The sequence below is a fragment of the Maniola jurtina genome, chromosome 15 (assembly GCF_905333055.1).
Source record: "Maniola jurtina chromosome 15, ilManJurt1.1, whole genome shotgun sequence".
NCBI classification, from domain to species: Eukaryota; Metazoa; Arthropoda; class Insecta; order Lepidoptera; family Nymphalidae; genus Maniola; species Maniola jurtina.
Genome location: NC_060043.1, coordinates 7,023,789 through 7,047,597, shown reverse-complemented (window position 1 = coordinate 7,047,597; position 23,809 = coordinate 7,023,789). Strand labels below are relative to the sequence as shown.

Genomic DNA, 23,809 nt, shown 5'->3' with positions numbered 1-23,809 from the left:
CCGCGAATACTGGTCCGGCCACGTGGTTGAACGACATACGCGACCACGTGTAAATGAGTAACGTTATTAGTCATATCGAGAGACTTCGAGGTAATACATGTTATTGATTTCGGACACAGGAAATTGTATTGTATTCTTTTCGGGAAATTTTATTAAGGAAAATTCTTTGATTATATTCTTAGTGATTGTAACAGCGAAGAGGAAGAAGACGTATAGGATCTAATTTAACTAAAGATGGTATGGAATATGGATTGTGAAGATGAGGATTTTGAGAGCTTTAATACCATGAATTGTAGAGTTTTTTACCCGAAACCCATTGTAATATCCTTTGCCGACGATTACGTAGAGAAATGATAGTCAATAATAAAAAAAAGCGCAAACAGGCTGTCATTGAAAGCTTATCTACCCCAAAGCTTACGAAATTAACAGCGTAAGTTAAAGTTTTAAATTTTACAGACCAATCACAACAATGTTTTTCATTTTCGAAATTTTCATTCATTTATATTTAAACGTCTATGATCATCTGCAGCACCACAAAAAGTCAGTTCGTTCGTTGCCAGCTTTTAAGAAAATGAAGTTTTTGCCCTTTGAGCCGTAGAACCTGGGTGTAAGTAAAGGTTCCTCAAATTACATGTGTAAGGCGTAAAAATGTGTGATTTATAACGATGATACTCTTTTTGTGTTTTATTTAGCATTCAAATTATCGCATCGCTTGAACTTTGATGCCATCAATATGGATCACCATATTGATGGCATCAAAGTTCAAGCGATTTATTCTATTTTCAAACAAGTGTAAATTAAAAATTTATAACACCCCCGACAAGCGAAGGCATCTTGACAGCTTGACATAAATTTGTCAATTGACATAATATTAAGAACCTAACGGTTATCTAACCTTCTTTTCTACAAGAAAACTAGAAAAGAGCTGATAACTCTTAAACGGCTGAACCAATTTTTTTGGATTATAGCTAAGAACACTCTCGATCGAGCCACCTTTCAAACAAAAAAAAGTAAATTAAAATCGGTTCATTCGTTTAGGCGCTACAATGCCACAGACAGATACACAGATACACAGATACACACGTCAAACTTATAACACCCCTCTTTTTGGGTCGGGGGTTAATAAAACATACTTAGCCTTATTCGTAACTAAGTAACGACATACCGAAGAATGACGTCATGTAGGTATTTTTGGCTTTAATTTTGAATAATTTGGAGCGTATAACTAGAAAAAACGAGCACTGGAAAGACGCTGTATGGTACAGCGTATACAGACATACAGCTATGTTAAAGACAAGCAACAAATAGAAACGCAAGGATCGGAAAATAAAATTGCATTTGTTGGCACAACGACAACATTTCATGAGGGTGAAAGTGGCCCGACCTGTTTAGACTTGCGTGCGGATTACGCATTTCACCAAGACCCCGAGCTTTCCAAACTACTAAGTGGAAAGGATAATCACAGGATTATACAATAAACAGTTGTCGAGCACGCAAATCGTGCTTGAGTTTCTTTACAACTTTGCATTGTAAGTTTACATCTATACTATAATATTATAAAGAGGAAACCTTTGTATTTTTGTATTTTTGTATGTTTGTATTGAATAGGCTCAAAAACTACTGGACCGATTTCAAAATTTCTTTTACCATTACTTAGAGGGATTCTTCCGAATCCGTATAGGCTATATTTTATCCCGGAAAATAGATAGGATTTTTCGTGGTAGTGTCCACCCGTGCGAAGCCGGGGCGGGTCGCTAGTACTACATAATTATATAATCTTTATTTCTGCGCGTTCAATATGTAAATGTTTTAAGTTGACGAGCCCCGCTACCGTCAATTATTTTGTTTTTTTGACACCGGTTGTAATTAAACAATCAATGTAATTACCATTTGACATTAACTTTGAAAATTAAATATTTTTTCCAATGCAATATAATTCAAATGTGTTTCAGCTTCGTATGATGTACAATTTAATTAGATAAATACATACTTAGCTTATCTTGTGGTGGTGGTATTAAAAGTAGACATATTTAAGTTTAAATTTCTGCCTTAAACCTGTTTATAAATAACCTAATTAATTTTAGTTAGTATCTTAAGATCGTCTAAATTATTGTATTTTTTTTTTATCAAATCACGGACCTAATTGTTACCGTTTTTTTTTTATTTGGTGGGCAGAGGGCATAAAGTTACTACTTTATTACTACGGGTTTCCCAATTTTTTTAGTATATATGTATGTAGGTATATTATGAAGAAAATATTTTTATCTTCTAATAATAAATTATGTCATCATATTTTTCTATTTGAATCAATGTAAAAACAGGAATTTCAGAGTGATAACTTAGTATCTAAGTAATGTCGAGGTCGTGGGTATTCTTCGGGGAGATTAATTTATTTTATACCAGCTGATGCTCGTGACTTCGTTCCCGTCGATATAGGTATTTAAAAATCCCGTGGGAACTCATAGATTTTCCGGGATAAAAAGTAACCTATGTGTCAATCTAAGGTATAATCTATCTCTATTCCAAACTTCAGCCAAATATGTCCAGCAGTTTTTGCGTGAAAGAGTAACAAACATCCATATATCCATCCTAACATACATACAAACTTAGCGTTTATAATATTAGTAGGATAATTTTAAGACATTTTCATCAGCATCGCGAACTGCCGACGTGTATCATTAGGTATGGTTAATTTAGAAAACTGAAAAGGTATAAACTGGTGGTACCAGGAATATGTTTTCCGTTCTGACGTGAACCACAAGCCATCACTGGTCTTCGCGACCTTACAAATCAACAAAATGATAGTCAATTGATATATGCACCCAGCCTTATAAATAACACTAGCTGAGGCCCGCGACGTCGTCCGCGTGGACTAGACAAATTTCAAACCACTATTTTACCCCCTTAGGTGTTGAATTTTCAAAAATCTGTCTATAGCTGATGCTACGTTATAATACCTATCTGCATGCCAGTAGTTTGAGTAGCAGGTCAATTGCGGAAAACCTGCACCAATCATCATTACAATCATTGTGATTGGCTGAATTTGTGGTATTCTAATAGTGAGTGAGCGTCAACCAGAAGTGATTGAGATCATGACATTGTAGCTGTCATTCTACCGGAATTGAGCCGCTGTGCATTGATAGATCTGTCACTCAGTCAGTCAGTCAATCACCTTTTTCTTTTATATATTTAGATAAAACACGAACGAAGTAGGTGATCCAATAAAAATATATAGTAAAAATAAATGAATTAACTTATTCATGGATGGCTTTGGAATGCTAACGCAGGACAATGCACCCTGTGAATGTCACTTATAGAGTACACCCACGCGGGAGGTCGAAAAACAAATTTAAGTAGAATAAAATTTAAAAAGTAGAATTTAAGTAGAGTAATTATAAGTAGTTCTTTGTCATAGTCTCAAGCAAATAGGTTGTTTAAATAAAATAAATAAATAAAAATATTTTCAAAAGTATTCTTACAGTCTGCTTAAATTTGAATTGTTGAACTAGTTTAAAAGTTTAGATCATCTTACTTGGATGAATTTCAACATGAACATCTTACTAGTACTAATTGTCAAAGGTAACGACTATATAATAGCGTAATTGGTTTTTGGTAAAAATATGATTCTGTTGAAAAAAAGAAGGGTTCATGGTTTTGTATGTCATCCTCCATGTTCTTGAGAAGGCTTTATAGGTAGATGTTCAAGATTTTTTTTTTTCAAAAATAATGTCTCGCTTTGTCTGTCTGCATCTGTCCGTGTCTTTGTAGCGCTTAATTGATTTGTATGCTGATTTTATTCGAAAGCCTGTTTAATCCAGAAGGTTCTTAGCTATGTTTGATGTTAATCTGTTCGGCCGTTTCAGGACTATCAGCTCTTTTCTCAGCCGGTGTTGGGATCTCAGTCATACATTTGATAATAGAAAACCTTCAATGGATTAAAAATAAATGACAAATGAGCTCGTTGGCTATCATTCAGAGTTAGAGACTGCGTTAGTGAATCGGTAAGTTGATGCTACAAGCAGGATAGTCTGCAGACTACCTAACTCACAAACAAGTGTAAATTAAAAATATATAACACCCCCGACAAGTGAAGGTTACAGTAACTACATAAGAGCTGATAACTTTCAAACGGCTGAACACATTTTCTTGGATTATAGCTAAGAACACTCTCGATCAAGCCACCTTTCAAACAAAATAAACTAAATAAAAATCGGTTCATTAATTTAGGAGCTACGATGCCCCATACAGATACACAGATACACACGTCAAACTTATAACACCCCTCTTTTTGGGTCGGGGGATAAAAAAACAGTTGCTGCATCGTGTTTGGGGTTCATTGATTTGGCTTCGATAAATAGTCGGCTTATAAACAGTTAGGTTACCAGAGTCTGCTAATGAAACAAGAAAGTGGTCACAATAACTAAGCCATGTTAAGCGCAGGTCCACCAAGTTTGTACCTACTCGGTGGAATTTTCTTCACGAGTAGAACAGACAAATAGTCATCAAGATCTGATATTGAAGCAAAAGATCGTAAGTACCAGGATGTCAGGTTGAGACCCATACATTTCACTAGTTGGGGCCTTGGGGGTTTTATGTGGATTTTAATGGGGTTTAACCTCATTTAGAACATCACGGGAAACATATTGTACGTACAAGAGTGCAATGTATAACACATCAAACATGATATTATTATTTACCAGCTATACCCGGCATGCGTGGCAATGCCACAAAGTTAGTAACTAATAACAACAATTACTATTGTTACTTAGGTTTCGGCAAAAACTTGCGAAGAGACAATGAATGTCAACGTCAGGGACGTCGTGAATGCACTGAACTGTAGAAAGTGTGCAACAAGACAACTTTCGCGACCGAATTCAAGAGAAAGTAGTCCGGGGCGCCCGGCGCATACATTATATCACTTTATCCGTCGACTTCGTGTTGCATAATGTTTAAAACATAAATATAAACAGCGCAAAATCCCTTTTATAAAAAAAAACAAACCGGTTCGCGCGTATGCTATGCTTTCGTAACAGATTGTTGCTAAACGGAACTCTGACGGACGGACAGGCGTAAAGAAGACTTTTTTATTAGAAACACCTTTCGCTTTCGATTTTCTGTAGTAGAAGCGCGGAAACAGCGTCCGTGCGGGCCAAATTAGCGTATCCATGTGTTAACGATTTAACACGCCTATTTACAGAGCGAACAATGGAAGGTCAGCTCCGGACTGGCGGTACATACAAATGAAGATTCCGTTACCGACAGGTTCGCTTTTAACAAATCAAATCACATTCCTATTCTTTAATCTTTATTCATTTAAATAAATTAACAAAATCAAACAAAATAAATGGATGGAGAAATCAATCTTTAGAATTGAAGATTAACTAAACTAACTTTTTCTATTTGTTTAACTTTTAATATAGCGGGAGATCTAGTGTATCCATACTCAGAGACACGCAAGGTTTGAATCCGGCCGGTTCCACAATTTTTTTAAAGTAGAAATTTCCATAAACCTATCCACAAATATATAGGTTAGAGGTAAACACTGTAACAAAAAATATATAAACACTATTAGATTCCGTTTGCACTTTCCTTCAATCGTAGCCAATATATGTACATAACTAACTGACTCGCCTCGGCTTCGCACGGGTGGCCTAAGGCCTTACGTATGTAGCCTTATTTAGGTATAATGTAAGAACCTTCTCTGAGACTTGAAAACTTGAATTAAATCCATTTAGCATTTTTAATATTAGAGTTTTCAAAAGACAGCTAAGTTTTGGTGAATTTATACTTAGAAAATAAGCCTAAATGATTTACAGGTACTAACATATTGATCATATTGATTTATAGATCTTCTCAAGAGTACAATATAAGCCCTATAATGTATACTGAATACGATGACCTTAGCGTAGCAAAGAGTCGTCATCGCTGATCTCATAATGACAAGCTCTACGTGTATCATGGAGAAGATCGAGTTATATCTCAATAGGAAATATCAACGATTATAAAATCCTCATGTAGCTAGGATAAATACTTGAATGTAAAATTGATTAAAAGATTCTTTCATATTAATTGTTATTACGGAAAATTTAAGATTAAAATAATCTTAAACAGTATAAAAATTATCTGTGACACTTTAAGGAATGAATTAACTTCAAATGAACTTGAATTAACCAAAAATGATAATAAGTATGAGTGGTAAAACCGCTATGTACAAAATTGACTGTCACTATTCAGCGGCTGGATTGCGGTAAAATGACAGCTACAATGTCACGATCGCAATCACCTCTGATTGGTTGACGCTCGCTCACTATTGGCTACTATGCATTGTTGCAACAAAAATAACATAAACATAAAAGCCAATAACAACTATTGCGATTGTAATAATCATTGACGCCGGTTTTACGGAATCGAGCTACAGACCGATGACCTTACACTAGTCGTTGTCACACGATTATTCGTCATTAACGTCCACGTTCGTCGTGTTTCCATAAACACAAAGTATCCACATAAGAGCAGGTGATCAGTCTTCACATAATTCATTTCTTGCATCTTCACATTGTAACAAAGATGAATTGTATAGATAAAGCACGTAAAATTTAAGAAGTATCAAAAGTATTACATCATAATATTATTGTGTAAGGTTGCACATCGTATCCAATCAACTAATCACGGCAACTATACTATTTAACATCTATGGACACGAATTAATGAAGTTAGAAATTAGAGATATTTGTTTATTTCTAAGTAGCCAGTTTCTTCACTTTCATATTTTATAGGGAATTCAATGAGTAACAGGATTTCAAATCTTTGGAATGCTCAATGGTCAGTCCAGAATTCAAGATTAACGTTGCAAATCTTATTAAGTAATAAGTGTAAGTTAAAAATTTAAATCACTTCCGACAGGTCAAGGTTGCCATAATATTGCACTGTAGTCGGGATCGAGTCTATAAGAATAATGCGAGTAATGTAAATACGATTTGTAACACTGAGACTTTTACACCGGCTGAGAAGACAGCTGATACTCAAACAGTTGAACAGATGCTCATCAAACATAGCTAAGAATAAGAACCATCTCGATTGAACAGGTTTTCGAATAAAAGAAACCGCATTCAAATCGGTCCATCCGTTTGAGCGCTATGATGCCACAAACAGACACAGATACGTACACAAATACACACGTTAAACTTATAACACCCCTGTGTTTGCGTCGGGGGTTGAAAAATAAACAATTTACCAAAAACTTCAACAACCATTCCAACAAACAAGTACTCCATCATGCAACGCAGTTACATAGATTATGAAATTGTCTTATGAGTTACACGAAGAACTGTTCAAATAGAATATAACAGATACTAGCAGATTACGTAACTACAAATAGGTTGCCAATTATCATATAACCAGGAAAACGTAAGAATTTGCTTCGCACGCCAAAATCTAAATGTTAAATCGCAATATGTACCATCAATGCAAATTAAAATGAAACGTGTTTTTTTTTTCGAACGATTAATTAATATTTTATTTTTATAATAATATTATGTATATTTCTATTGTGTTGTTTGTTATGAGTTATAGATATAGGTAATACGCGTTGACGCCAGTTAAAAAATGGTATTTGTAAATTAGTGTACCATTTACCTAAACAACTACGATTTTAAATGTGAATTTAGTATTTTAAAAACGATAATAGCTTGTAATATGTAGTTCTATTTTCTGCGTCTGTGGTATCTATAGCCAACAAAGATTAAATATAATGATCTAATTATATTAGTCTTGTAGCATTGTTTTAAATCGTTACTGAATATAACAATGGGATAATGGACCCAAAAAAAAAAATTGTTTTTATTTTATTCTTTGTGTTAGGTTTTGCATAAACTAGTAATTTTTGAGCCATTTTCAACAAGTTTTTGAAGGTGATCGTGAATAATATAAAATTATAAATATGATTTTTCAGCCAAAAATTAATACACTTTCAAATAGGTCTGCATCTTCACCTTAACATTATGATCAACTTGAAATTACATGTTTATTTTAAACTACAAATTTAAACTGAAGTGCATATTGAGTAACGATATCTAAAAAGATACAACAGTGTAATTCTTCAATTAATACAGGCATCTAATGACTGTTAAAATTGACTTTATTGGGAAGTTAATACAATCAATATTAATCAAGATTGTACCTAAGTAAAAGCATTAAAATACTTTTGGTGGTGGTCACACCTCCGTGCATGCCCAATTTGATTAAGTATTCCTTATCGCTAATGAGTTGTGATGTAATATTACTACAGCGATACTATTTAGATATACAATAACCTGACAATTGTAGATATTAGATTACTAGCTGATGCCCGTGACTTCGTCCGCGTGGATTTAGGTTTTTTGAAATCCCGTGGGAACTCTTTGATTTTCCGGGATAAAAATTAGCTTATGTGCTAATCCAGAATCTATGTCCATTCTGAATTTCAGTCAAATCCGTCCAGTGGTTTTTGCGTGAAGGAGTAACAAACATACACACACATACACACACACACACACACACATACACACACACACACATACACACCCACACACACATACATACACACAAACTTTCGCCTTTATAATATTAGTGTGATTATTTATTATGCTTAGTAAAATTGTAAGTAATGGTATAAGCCCACACAACAGAACTATATTCAGATTTGCTTCTAGATTCCTAAAATAAGAGAATTGTTGACAAAGTTTGTATTTATGTACAAAATCATCGTAAGTATAAAAAAAAGAATTGACCCGCGAAAATTTGCCAAACATATCTAGGTATATAATTTTTTAGAAAGTGACTAAAGAAATAAGGCGCCGAATCGAGCCGAAACGCATTGATTTGTATGACAAACAGTTTGATTGCGCAAGATACGGCGCGTCGCTGATAGACGCAGTTCTATATTATAGTATACAACTAGCTGTGCCCGCAACTTCGTTCGCGTGGAATAGTGACCGCGCTTTATATAGCCACGGACGCTCAGGCGCGAGGCGTGTAGTACGTACTCTGTACGTTAAAAATGTTCGCCGTGATTTTTTAAATTGACATAACTTTTTTATTTATGAACCGATTGACATGAAATAAACACTAAATGTTAAGTGAAGCTTACTATAATATATTAGTGAAAACCGTATCTAAATCGAATAAGCCGTTTCTGATATTAGCGTGCACAAACACACAGACAAACAGACAAAAAAAAATTTAAATTACAATTTCGGGTTCGGCATCGATATAATAACAACCCCTGCTACTTTTTTTTATATATTTCCATTGTACAGACACCACTTTTCTACAATTTTATTATATGTATAAATATGTTATAGGTGGCAAATTATTGCGATTCGGCTTCGGGTCGGCGAGTCTAGTGGACGCCAACCCTTAGCCCATATTTGTAAAGTTTTTATCTATTCCATGGGCTATAACATTGGTGACGTCAATTCTCATGCCTGACAACTCGGTTGCCATGATGTTCTTCAGTGCAATTTAATGAGCCATTGTATTCTAACAATTACAGAGTAGCCGTGAACAAAAAATGTACTTCAATCATTGTCTAAATCAATTGAAAACAGGCGAAGAAAGAAGTTTCTTTGGTTGTAGTGATTTAATTTTCTTTTTACACGCTTAACTGATAAATGATAAGATATCAATTCTTGGTTATTTTATATTAATGCTTCCTTTAGAGATAAAAACTAGGTAGATATACATAAACATATAATTAATTATGTATTTTTATTGTAAAAGTAAAATTTTGTATACTTCAGTTTCAGAATGATATCCGTGATTTCGTCCGCGTGAATTTAGTTTTTTTTAAATATCTTAGGAAAACAAGATAAAGTTGAAAACTAAAACCCGACTGCGATCGTCTTAATAACACTGAAATATTAGAGTAAAGTTGTTTGTCTGTCGTTTGGTGTATTTTAATGTTATTGTACATTTATACCCATGAATTCAGAATTTTTTCCTCTTTAATTTGACACCCCACTCGATACAATAGCAAAAAAATATTTTTGGAGACTCCCACTTTTTTGATGTAACATCCGCTAGGTCAATTTTTTTCGTATAAAATGTAGCCTATGTCACCCGGGCCTTTACAACGAATTAATTGACACCTCATTCATCAAAATCGGCCGAGTAGTTTAGGCGCTACGGGGAACACACAGAATCTGGATACAAACAGCTTTTGGCTTTGCCGCAGTCGGGTAAAAAGTACCTTATGGCCGTTTCCTAAATGAAGCTACATATTATATCGGTTTATAAACTATGTATATTGACCTAATTTGAATATGGTTAGTAAAATAATGAAAACTAAAATAACTAAAATCTGAGCAAACTAAACGTGTGGCTTCTTTATTTTATTTTTAAATTTAAACAACCATCGAGTTTATCATAGTAATACTTATAGAACTTAATACAACCGAGATAAGAAATAGTTATTACCACGATGCGTAAGTATATTAAATTTATTCATGTAAAATGTAAATACATTATGAAGGGTAGGTGAAGGTTGAAACCTGCCGCTTAGGTTACAGTGTCACACATTCAATGTGTCTTTACAATAATATGTATAAACTATAAAGTAAAAGAGAAGTAGAGGTCAAGACTGCATTATATATTCATTTTAATTAAAAAAATTAACCTCAGGACTTTAGTTGCCGCCTGATAAACCGTTAAATATTTATAGATTAAAACGATTGATTCAGGTTTGAGTCAATAATTTACTTTCGTTCGTTATCTGTTTCTAGCATCAGCTTGATACCCATAATGGGTAGGTTATTATTTGGCATGCTATATAAATTTTTGAATATCAGTCCAAACTTTACAATATTCTAAATCTATAGGTATACTAATATTATAAAAAGGTAAAGTTTGTAAGTTTGTTTGTAGGTGGTAATCTCTGGAACTACTGACCTGATTTTGAAAATTCTTTCACCAATAGAATGCTACCTTAGAGTGGCATAGACTTTATTTTCGAAAAAATTGGGAGATATTTACAATTGCAATAAGCTACCCGTGCGAAGCCGAAGTGGATCGCTCTAATATAAGTCTAGTATATAATTAGTAATTGCAGTCCCGCGGATTGAAGTCACTTTACAATATACAAGAAAGTCAAATAGATACTCGATTTGGTTTCGTTACCTCAGCTGTACTAATACCTACCTAATACCTATACCTGCCTAAAATCTATTTAATCAATATGTGCAGACTTGGTAGGTATGTCTCTTTCGAATGTTTTTTTAATGGGCATTGAATTACTCACACATGGAGCGTCTCGCGAATTTCCGGACTTGTGTTACGAGTATGAGAAATCCTCGTGGGAGCCGTGATCCGACGACATAAGAGTTTTATGGCATTTACGAGTATAGTCGTCAATGGCATGCATTCCGTAGAATCATTAAGGCACTCGTCACCTTATCAATTGAAATAATCTATACATAATTGTGTGTGTCTGTCTGCTAGCTTTTCACAGCCCATCCATTTAACAGACCGACGAAAGGTATAGTACTCAGCAAACAACTTGAGCATTGACGCGATTGGCTAGTGAATGGCGGGGACACGCGATTGTTGGATAAGTCGGCACGGGTGCACGCGATTGGTTGATACGTCGACTTTCGCTTCTCGGAATCGCCAACTATCTCTCACTACACCTCTACAGGTCCAAGTTGTTTGCCGGGCACCATACAGAGATAGCTTGCGTCCCAAGGAAGGACATAGCCTTCTTCTTGTCCTCGAAAAACTAAGAGTTACCACGGGATTTTTAAAAACCAGACGTATATTTTAATATTATTGTGTTATTAAGTATATTATTGAAGAAACTATGTTCTGTTGTATTATATAAGGTATTTCTAAGGGTGAATGAGGACAATCACCTACTAACATAAAATAATACAAGGATTATGTGTTGCACAGCTGTATGTTCATAATAATAGAACAATTAAATTATGTATTTACATAACTAACGACATGTATTCATAATATAATTTTAAAAATTGCATTTCTCTTTCTTACAAAATATAATTTTAAAATAGTAACAATATTAACTTTAACAGCAAAAAAGTAGTAGGTATACTATACATAGATATATTTGGTAGCTACGCAATCACAATTATTTATTACCGCGCCTATTCAGTTTTTTTTCGATGACATCTTTTACACATTGACAATAATTACCAACCCATAACTGCAACCCCACTGAATGTTGTCTTTGTATATTTTATGGTAGTGACGACACGGTTTCAAATTGTTTAAAACTCCTTGGAGATACATTATCTCATTATGCAAATAGCACACAATTATGACAAGTATACTGAGATGATGTAGGCAATAAGAGTTGGCAACAATGTCCACGTTAACCGCAGTAAATTGAGTCACGAGTAGCATCATGGAGGATACAGCACGGACCAATCAAGTGTGACGCGGCGTGACCGTGACGGCGTCAAGAGACCTAGGGCAAGCGTCCTCGACTCCGGCCGACCATATCAAACACTTTGTACCTATAGACTCTACTCATATCGCATTTTTACAATATCTAAATTTTGATAGCACGACGAGGGGTGGACGAGCACGAGGAAGGTGAGGGACGTGTGGTCTAGTTGTGACAACGCATATCAATCGATTGCGATTGTTAAGCAACGTTAACCCAAGTCGGTAACTGGATGGGTGACCAACTTTAGAGGATCAAATTTGGCTTTTTCGTTTCCTCCGTGCCTCGGAGAGCACGTTAAGCCGTCTTCGGTCCCGGATCTGATAATAACTGTAAAACCTGAGAAACGAAATCTCGTTCAGTGTTATATGCGGAAGGATTTGGGATCCCACCGCATTATTATCCCAAGAGAACTCCAGAATAATGGAAAGAGTCACAAGTCACGACCGTCAGCAATGAGGAATTCGCCTATAAAGGGCAGCGATGGAAGTAATATGGAGCCAGAATGTATTTCTGTGCCATTGACCATGTGGCATGTACCTATGATGTACATAAATGTAAATGGCCCTGGCATCACCACGTCGAATCTCCTTATGAAGATTGCATGTCAGCTCGCGCCGCCTCTTCTACCACTCGCCACTTCATGGCATACAAGTATAGAGACTTGTGGCTACTCATCCGTTCTGAATAAACAGTGCCTTAAAGCGAAGACAGCCCACAAATACGAGAAAAATAAGTAAAAAACTTTTATAAACAAAGGATATCGTCCGAAAACATAATATTTGCATTGCAAATATTATTACAAGCAAATAAATTCCGAGTGGTTTTCTTTAAAAGTTGAAAATTACTTTGCACCTAACGGCACCAAAGTAGATATAGGTACATGTTTTATAAATGCTAACACGGTCCTTAACCCGAAACGATCGTGTCATACTCATATCCAGATCCAATTTCTAATAAAAATGTTTATATCCTCGTGGATATCGTACTCGTTAGTAATTTATTGGAGGTTTTGGTCTTTTCATGCTATTTACTAGAGATCAAACGACGCGTCGAACATTTTTAACACTTTTCTTATTTTTTCAGAACCTCGTTCATCAATATTCAAAAAAAAAAAAATTACTCAATTAAACTTATTCAAGTACTTTTGATTCGTCAAAAGCATAGGATTCGCCATATTATATCATCTGGCAAAGCTGGCCAGTAGTGAACCGTGTTGCCGACAGCAACATTTCGTGGGAGTCAATGATAGCCAAATAAGTACTACCTTTTTATAACGCTCACAAATTACGTTTGATAAAATGATAGTGATAAAATACAAAGTACACAATATTAATGGTTTTATTGGTTTCCGCCCAAGTTGATAAATTTTAGCATGCCCGCCAAACAGGGTCGTAGACGTTTTGATAAGGTGACTCGCGTTTATTCCAGTTTTTATCGATATCAATTTTATTTAATGGCTTGATCTCAATAGTTATGGGTAAATAATGTAACTGTCCAAGATGGAATGCACTAGCCTGGATGGGGTGTGGCAGTTTTTTGAACCATTGATAGACATACCTTACAACCGATCATTTAACTCGAAGCTTAGTGAAAGCTTGTAGTTTCTATCGGCTTTATTGGTAGCGGACTAAACCCCTGCTTCATACTGATAGGCTAACTTTTTCTTTAGACATTTGAACTAAACAATAATAAAAATATTTATGTTCCAACAACACATTCCTTCATGTTTCTTCCTCATGAAATGTTTAAAATCTAAATGATAGTAATGATAGTCAAAGTAATTTATTCAAATTGGGTACTATTTTACACTTTCTGATTATCAAACAATGATGTAGTGGTGATAATTAATTATGTTAAAAAAAAAACTAAAGCTAGAGGGTTCCAAACGCGCCCAAGTCTGAGAAGAGCTCACAACAAACTCAGCTGCTCATACCGCATTGACATCCATAAAGAGAGAAGAAAAACATATCAGACAAACGCGGATTACGACTTAATTTTCCACTAGATTATTTAGAGAAGAGACATAGACAGCCGCAAAGCAACGTCAGCTTCTGCCCAACATATCCATTGAAGCTCCGTCGAATTGCTTGCGAGATGATACGCATCACTAATTCAAAAAAGTAGCATATCGCTTAGCATTAATAGCTTTACGTCACTAATGTTATAATGCAAAATACAAAACTGATTTTCCATAACCAGGGTTACATTTTATCTGCTTAATCTGCAAGTGAAATGAAAAGCGTTATGTATACCTAAGCTTTTATTGTATGACTAGACGATGCCCGCAGCTTAGACCGCGTGGATCGGTCAGATCCATGTAGCATCAGGATTGAGGAGTTGGAATCCAAATTTTTTTATGGAACAATGTCGAAAGAAGTAGTCAAAGTAACGTTCTTTGACTATGCTTAGACTTTATTTGTTAAAACGACAGAGTTTTTTTTAATTCTCAATTTTTTTGGATATTTTAATCACTGCGATTTTGCCAGATCCATAATAGCCTAATTAAACTTCACGTGCATAATGCCATAGATCTCAGACAGAAAAATTGGAGTTTCTCACTCTAGTTGAAAATTGCAATAAAACATAGAAATGACATCAAGCGATAAATCCCAACCGGAATGATCGTCGCGATACCGCGGGGTCGCTCACCTCGTCCGAAACGTCTGCGACCCTGTTCCGCGCTCCGGCGAACAAACGGATAACTGGGTCGGAATCTCAAACAACATTTGCATTTTGATCACTTATCCATATCCATACCAACGTTATAAATACGAAAATGTCTGTCTGTCTGTTAGCTTTTAATGTCCCATACGTTCAACCGATTTTGATGTGGCACAGCTTGCATCCCGTTGAACAACATAAAAGTAGCTTCTTTTGGTACTGCAAAATCAAAGAGTTTCTGCGGGATTTTTAAGCAATAATTACGTCGTCTTAAGAAAAATAGTCGACTACGCAGTTGAAAATATTGAGATAGAAACTGTCAGCATTAGAATAATGTTACTATACTACCCCTACTGGTAATTCCATAAAACGTTAAGTGCCTGAATCTTTCGATAAAATGCTTATAATTCCCTAAATCTTTTATCCTACTTAGGATTTCACTTCCAGATTAGCGTTTTCACCTTACGACAGTGAAAAACATGGTTTGGATATACATAGTTAGAATGATTCTAATCAACGAACTCTATGTATTACGGTTCTAATCGATTGGCTATGAATAAAAATCTCAAATAATGCAGATATTAGATTGATTTAGCAATAAAGCCGCATATGCACCCTCATGTGTAATTTCTTCTGTCTTTTCTGTATATGTATGTTTGTGTGTGTAATAAAGAATTCCAAATTTAAAAAAATATTAGGTAAATAAATCGAATCTCAAGAAATCGACGCGACGCATTAGTCAACGGGCGATGAGCTCACATCCTACTATCTAACGGTAAAAACTTCTTATTAGATTTATAGAGTGTTGGTATTTTGCATAATTACAATTAGGCCACGACTAGACTGACTAGTGAATGGCCTGCGGCACTTGCACTGCCGTTAATATTATTGGATGTAAAATGCTATCATCATATACGTGTAAAAAAATATTGTATCCATGTGGCTAGTTAAGTAAAAGCTTCCAGTATGTTATTTTATAATAAGTTACCTATATCAAATATCAGTATGCGCAGTTATTGTGACTCTTCAAATAATACCCATTTAAATAAAAAATGTATAGTTAAAAAAACTGAAATTGTTATATTTTATATATATTGTAGTAGTTTAAAATATGCCGGAAAGCAAACCCCACCTCAATGGGATAGCGCTTAGTCAAAGATGAGTTATGTATTTATAAATGTTTTAAATACATATCAAAAATTACGAAACCGGCTGGATTTGAACCTTCGTCTTCTTAGTTCGCGCCCAACGCTCTGACCGCTAAACCACCCAACCGTTGGCTTACTGCCAGTGTCAAAATTTGTGATTTCTCGTATAAAGAGCTTGCATTGCTGCAAGAGAGCATATGGACCTTTGGAAGTAGTTTCGATAACTGCAAGGTGTTGCTACTAGATGGTCTAACAGTGGACTAATCAATCGCTTCAGTACTGAGTAAACGTCTCTGGCAGTAAGCGATCCATGGCCTCGTGTGGCTTAGCAGTCATAACGTCGCGTCGGGCGCAAACCCAGCAGACGCAGGTTCGAATCCTGATATATAAAAATTATTTAGACATTTCCTTGTAAAAACACTATCATAAAATTTATAAAAATAGAGTTATTTATAGTTCTTAATAATTATTCGTTACTTAAGTAGTTACTAATAATGAGTAGTAGTAATAATGAGTATGGAGTATGCTGTCCATAGAAAGAAATTGACCGACGGACCTCTAAATTACACATAACAGTGAGAAATCGTACCAAAAAAGATGAGGTTCGCTTCCTCGTGCAGTTATCACGACTGTGTGTAAAGTAATAAACTATAATTATTTAGCAATTAAGGTGAGTTAAAAATACTGAGCACTTATTTCATTTTTAAAAATTAATAAATACGTCACTGTAATTTTATGATAATAAGTTATCATAAAGTTTCAGTGACTTAAATTGAACGACTACTATAAAATAATTAATTGGTAATACTAACCTAATAATTAACCTTTCTTGTGTATTTAATAATCATGTTGAATAAATTACTTTAAGATTGTACGGTGATAACTGCACGAGAAGGAAAGTGATATTAAAATTAAGCGTCATTTGATTTAATTAAAGCATATATAATCATAATAAATAATATTACGTAAGAAAGCAGCTATCTAAAAGTCTTACAAAATATACGATTACTTGAAAAGATATTTATTTAAGTATAAAACTAAAATTGTTTTACTATAATACTAAAAAAAAGTTCGGAAAAAGTTAACTACGTAATCGAATAAACTGAACGTAACTGGAAAACTTTGCAAGACTTTTAGTTTTAAATAAGTACGTAATGTTGATCGCACATTACAGTAACGTCTGTGCCACAGCGGTGAACGCGTTGTACGTTTTTAGGGTTCCGTACCTCAAAATGTAAAAACGGAACCCTTATAGGATCATTTTGTTGTCTGTCTGTCCGTCCGTTCGTTCGTCGTGTCTGTCAAAAAAACATAAGCGTACTTCCCGTTGACCTAGAATCATGAAATTTGGCAGGTAGGTAGGTCTTATAGCACATATAAAGGAATAAATCCGAAAACCGTGAATTTGTGGTTACGTCACAGAAAAAAAATGTGTTTCAATTTCCAGTAAGATAACTATACCAAATGGGGTATCATATGAAAGAGCTATACCTGTATAATGTATATTGTAAAACAGATTTTTATTTATTTTTATTCATAATAGTTTTTGATTTATTTTGCAAAATTGCCTCGCATTTTACCGGTTTTTCAGTACTGAAATAGCGGGTGGCTTTATCAGCACGGTGGTATGTGGGCCGTGTTTATTCTGCGCTTGCGGTTTGTGTCGATAACGTCAATGCGTTGCAAACATCGATGGTTGCAAGTTACGTGCTGTAATGTACAATCAGCCTCAATCACTTTTCTCTTCGTTACCTGCAAGCGTAATTGAGCGTTCTCGCTCGGCGCAGCAGGAAGCCAGTTAACTAACGTAATACACACCAGAGCAACGCAAATCAAGCGAGTCGGAACTACGAGTATCGGAAAGCGTTCGATCAACCGTCCTGTTATCTAATGACATCTTTCGCCGCTTCTTTGGTTATGTTGCCTTAGTACTCAGTAACTAGCTTCCTACCTGATTTCCGTGCGTGTTCACGTCATCTCGTGGACGCAGTGGCGGTCGCTGTTGCGGATTAAAATTACGGGCATGAGACAGGTCTGCCCGCGAAATTTAAATTTAATATGGTTTTTTGCAATTTGTAAACTAATACGACAAAGTAGGCTTATTATGGCACTTGAATTGCGCCAATGGCAGTCATCCTCATAGGTTTATATAAGAATCTTTACTTGAAAGGGTCCAGTTTAAGAAATTAGCTATAACCTCAACTAATTTGTGAGTAACTCATCATTTTGACTCATTATTTCAAACTCATTATTTTGACTAACTTTACTAAACTAAGTGTTTAGTACAAACTAAACACTTTCAATTAAAGATTTTTATGTAATCTTGTGAAGATGATATTACCATTGTCGGAATTAGAATGTCATAAGCCTACCTTGTCGTATTGATTTACAAATTGCGAAAAACCAAATTAAATTTGAATTTCGCGGGCAGACCTGCCTCTTGCACCTTAATATCAAACGCATCTATATGCGAGAGTTCACGTACAACTTGCTTGCGTTTCGATACAAAATATTGACGCGCCCGCCACTTCATTCGCGACGTTAAACGCACGCACTTTAGGGTGAGCTTTACAGAGCACACTTTGACTTTGCTCAGACTTAAGATTGAGTAAAAACGAGACAGATTAATGTGAGAGATATACATCTGTCTCGTTTTAACACCGTCTTAAGTCTAAGCAACGTCAGAGTGCCCTCCATAGATCTCACTCTAAAAGTCAAAACACACACGATACTTTTAGCATAGAAAGTCAGTTATTTGCGACTACAATGATGCTGCATTTTGACTTGTTGCATTTGAGCGTAGTATAAAAATGATAGATGCCTTAATCGATTTGATTGGAATTTAGCTTTGTTTATCAAAGCTTAGTTGAGAATTCAATCGCAGTTTCCGAATCGTGTATGTGGTGGCCCTTAGTGGTTAGTAAACTTTTGGTCGCTAAATTTCCTTAACGGGGAATTTTATGTTAAAGTTTTGTTAGAAAGAGGAAAATATTATAATTTCCCACTTCCTTGTAAGCGTTACAAAGTATGACCTCTGAAAATGAACAGACAGTGTGGAACTGGAAGTAGTAGCCTAGTAGGGTACTTAAGCATACTAGACATTCTAGGGACTAGCCCTTGTCAGCCAGAGCGATGTATATTATCTACTCTATCATTTTATGTCATCCGCAGAGAACCAAGCCCCCACATTTTTTGATCATTCAAACAGGATCCGAACCAGTGACCTACGGATTTGATATCATTTGGGGACATTGCATGTTAACCAAACACAAACAAGGAAGAATTCAAGCCTAAATTTGGCAATGGCTCGCAATGCATCAGTCAAAATTTTCGTAATATTCGGGAACTGATTCGTTTTCCTGTGTACGTTTTAGCAATTCATGATTTCAGTGTATTGCCTACCCTTAAATAGTGCAGCGGGGTAAGATAGAAAACATGCAAGAATTGGAATCATTTTAATCCCAAATCAAAATTTGGGATTAAGATAAGGTTTGTTCCCCATTTCCATAGATATAGGATTCCATATTCAGAGGTCATACATGCATATTATTAATATAGATAAATAGATAAAATAAATAAATTAAAATATGTATTGATAAGCTCTATAATGTAACATTTACCGGATTAATAAATAATTAACTAAGCGAATTATGATTATGATTAGTTACCATTCACCGTGGAGTAAGAAAATTTTGTGAGACTTACCATTACAGGTAGCGGCCATAAATTTTCCGTTCGCAGAGAAGTCCATGAGAAGAACTGTGCCGGGATGCCCTTTGAGATTCTTCAGTAGCCAGGGATGGCTGAACTCGGTTTTTGTCTTCCATGCTGTCCGCTTCTTGTTCTTTCCTATTGGTCGGTTCTCGGTTGTGGTAGATTCAGTTGTCGAATCGGTTAGAGCCTCTGAAAGCCACGTAAAAAATCTAATCAAGAATTTGTTTCTAAGGCTAGGCGCTCAAGGGCGGTTAAAAGATCGACTGGTCAAATAACCGTCTAGATTTATCATTCAAAATTATAGTTAAAATTGCCGCTTGTTTGCGCACTCATACACATTGAATAATGATGTATTGAGGTGGCTATTTAAGGGGCATGAGACGGGTCTGCCCGTGAAATTCAAATTTAATTTGCTTTTTCGCAATTTGCTAACTAATGACAAAATTGGCAACGTAGCATTTTAATTGCTTCAATGGCAGTATCATCTTCACAGGTTTATATAAAAATCTTTACTTGAAAGGGTAAACTAAAAATATTGAGAGTAGATTTTCGCGAAAGCTGTAAATTCTGTTAAATATTAATCATCGCGTACTTCTTAATTAAGTTGTTACCTACTTTGTGTTAAACGGTAAAATAGTAATGCCCCCATAACTATTCGCGTAATTAGTTACGTGGTTAGTTATTAACTGTTCATTTACTGATACATATATTATTTGATAATATTGTTAATAACAAGTGTAAATTAAAAATTTATAACACAACGACAAGTGAAGGTTACAGTAACTAGAAAGAGCTGATAACTTTCAAACGGCTGAACCGATTTTGACCGGCTACAGACAAAGTTACAGACACTACCTCTTTATAATATTAGTATAGATGTTTAAATAATGTCATTAAATGATATTTTAGATGCAGCAGGAATCACAATGGTTCAATAATGGTTTGTGAATATTTCAAAATTTACTTTCACTTCACATCTATCTGGTGTCTTGCCTTTGCAATTTGATGTCAAACAATATATGAATCATAGAGAAATCTTTAGAGGAAAACACTTAGCCAATTGGTACATTTTAATGATGAGATACATAATATAATTTAAAAGAGATCAGCACAGTTTGGACCTTGGATGGATTTAAATTTTGAAGCGGCCATAGCTAGGTTGAAATCTTTCCTTCTCCTTGCACAAGCTTTAGTACTAAGAAAAATTTCAGAGACAAACCTAAACCTTGATAGAAACATGTCAGTTATTCAATAAGTGCAATACCAAGATTCAATAAAAATCACTTCGAAAATTTGAAAACATCAGAAGTAAATGATCAGTGAGATTCATCTTAATGATTCACCCAAACTAGTTGTTAGTATGACTAACAAGTTAGTAAACCAAGTTCTTTAAAATTAACTTTCAATGCATGAAAGTTAATTTTAAAGAAAGCTTACTATCATTTGAAAACTCTATAGGGGAAACTTGTGAGCCCTTGTTTATTGTGTGTGATATTTAGTTAATCAGTCTTCTATATAATTTCTCGTTAAGCAGTCTTTATTAATTGTACAGTTTAAAGTTTAAACCTTAAATTCAACTACAAATAAAACTCCCTGTAACATTTAAACAATAGATAGGTAAGTACTCACCTACTTAGGTTTTGTTGGTTTATAATATCTAATTTTATCCCTTATATTCTCAGAAATGAAAATGAATCTCATGAAAGTAATGCTCAGCCCCTTGAAATTAATTATTATAGACAGTTTATTAAGTAAATACATAAAAATGTTTTGTATACAATATCAAGTATTTTTTATGACACTGTATACAGTCAAAATAAATATTGTTTAAGAACTAAGTATATAAATACTTATTTAGGTACCTATTTGTTTCAAAATGTTCTATACAAAATAAATCAAGATATTAAGAAATACTTAGAAACAATTCTAATAACAACTATGAATGAATATTAACTTATTTAAGTAATTTAAATTCAAAAATATCTGTAGTGTTATTTGGAAAATAATATATGTATTATGTGTGCATAAAATAATATAGCAACTACTTTTACAAATGCGGTCCTAAACAATTTAGAAATAAGTAGTTCCGTACATAATTGTTCAATCATTTACAGTTAAGTAACCAGCCTGCCGGTTAACAGTACATATTAATCACATGTGGTTAGTAGGTATACCGCTAGATCCGCATGTCGATTTTAGAGTTTGTATTTAGTCCTAAATGTAAATAAGTAAGTACTAATGGACAGATCTTCTTTTTTTGCTGTTTTATCATAGCAAATAATAAAAATTAAAATAGATTTACATTAACAAAAAGTATTTTAAATCTACCTGTTACGCTCTCAGTTTCAGCATTTTGCGCTTCACATTTTCTATTGCGGAAGATGGTCTTGTAAAGAAAGTGTAGGATTGCACATATTATCACGGTGAATCCAGCCATAATGTACACATTCATCTTTTGTCCGGCTTCAAAATTTCCCATTTTCACTTATAAATTAATTAAATTAAACTCTTTTTTATCACCGATTTTTAACAACAGCGACAAAGACGATCACGCGGTTCCAAATTAACTGAATTGACGTGCCTGACACTGACACTCAGTCCTAACTCCTAACAGACTAGTATATTATTTATCTGTGCATTTGACTTTAACTGGTTTTCCGGCTCTGGCTTCTAGCCGCTTATAGACTTGACTGTTGCACAATGAGAGATTGGATTGACTTCTTATATCAAATCATAGAGATAGTAATAGTTAGTATATAAACAATATCAAATCACACACAGCACACACACACAGCTGGAAAACCCCCGCCCCGCCACTATATCAATGTTACTTGTTTGTACTGACTCCCGTTTACTTCCGAGGATAGAATGGGGTATAATATAACACAGAGTACTTTGTAAATAATGTATTGGTAAGTAAATATAATAATATATAACATATTGCAGCGAAATGGCATAAGCCGGGAGTTGGCCATATCCATTAGGAATATGGCTAACTCCCGGTAGATGTTAAACGACAACTCAATTAGACCATTTCACAAAACAAATCTAGTGTAGAATACTGAGCACCTGATAATATTGAGATAATATTACCCAATAGAACCTAGACACTAAATAGTCTAATTGAGTTGTCGTTTTAACATATCCCGGGAGTTAGTCGTATGCCTAAGGGATAAGGCCAACTCCCAGCTTAAGCCATTTCGCTGCGACATTATATGGTTTAAAAATACGGTGAACTGGCTTATAACATTGGCAGCCGATACCTGATACCTCTTGTGAAAAAATCGTAACTAGTCATAAACTATCAAACAAATTTTTATAGTCTGACGAGTCTGACAATCTATTTTTTTATCACAATAATAATTCGGTTAATTTTCAATCATGTCATGAAGAGAAATCCTATAGTAATGCTATAGTATTATAACATCACCAACATCATCAAAGCTATGCCCAGCCGCAAAGCCAGGTAATAATAAATAATTAATTAGTTAGCCCAAGAGTTAGCCATGGTTATTTTTATATTTTTGTTTTTATTGTGAGTCATCAGAAATGTATGTAATCCGCATCGATGTATAATCCGTCATTGTACAAAATTTCTAAAATCTGGTGGAAATGTGTCATGCATTTCCTAAAGGGTACAGTTTAAATGCCCACCAAAATAATTTTTTAGACCCTTAGACTGTATGTCATCAGAAATGTATGTAGTTAACTACATACATTTCTGTTACTAGTTAATCCGTTATTGTAAATGTACACACAAAATTTCTAAAATCTGCTGGAAATGTGTCATGCATTTCTACATCAAAAGGAATAATGAGTTAAATTCGGAATAAAAAATATTAGC

At 34.7% G+C, this 23,809-nt stretch overlaps 1 protein-coding gene across 2 annotated transcripts in view; it reads right to left on the bottom strand.

Moving 5' to 3' along the window:
• The window catches only part of LOC123872500 (transducin beta-like protein 2), a 99,639-nt gene extending 77,082 nt beyond the window's left edge, over positions 1-22,557 (bottom strand). Inside the window, exons 1-2 of one of the 2 annotated variants that reach the window (XM_045916817.1) lie at positions 22,294-22,557; positions 19,957-20,154 (exon numbers count right to left, since the gene is read on the bottom strand). In XM_045916817.1, the coding sequence (XP_045772773.1) occupies positions 19,957-20,154; positions 22,294-22,444 (349 nt within the window). In that variant the 5' untranslated portion in view covers positions 22,445-22,557. The remainder of the gene's footprint in view (positions 1-19,956; positions 20,155-22,293) is intronic. The other variant, XM_045916816.1, reaches the window with a different exon arrangement.
• Between the last annotated feature and the right edge of the window lie 1,252 nt (positions 22,558-23,809).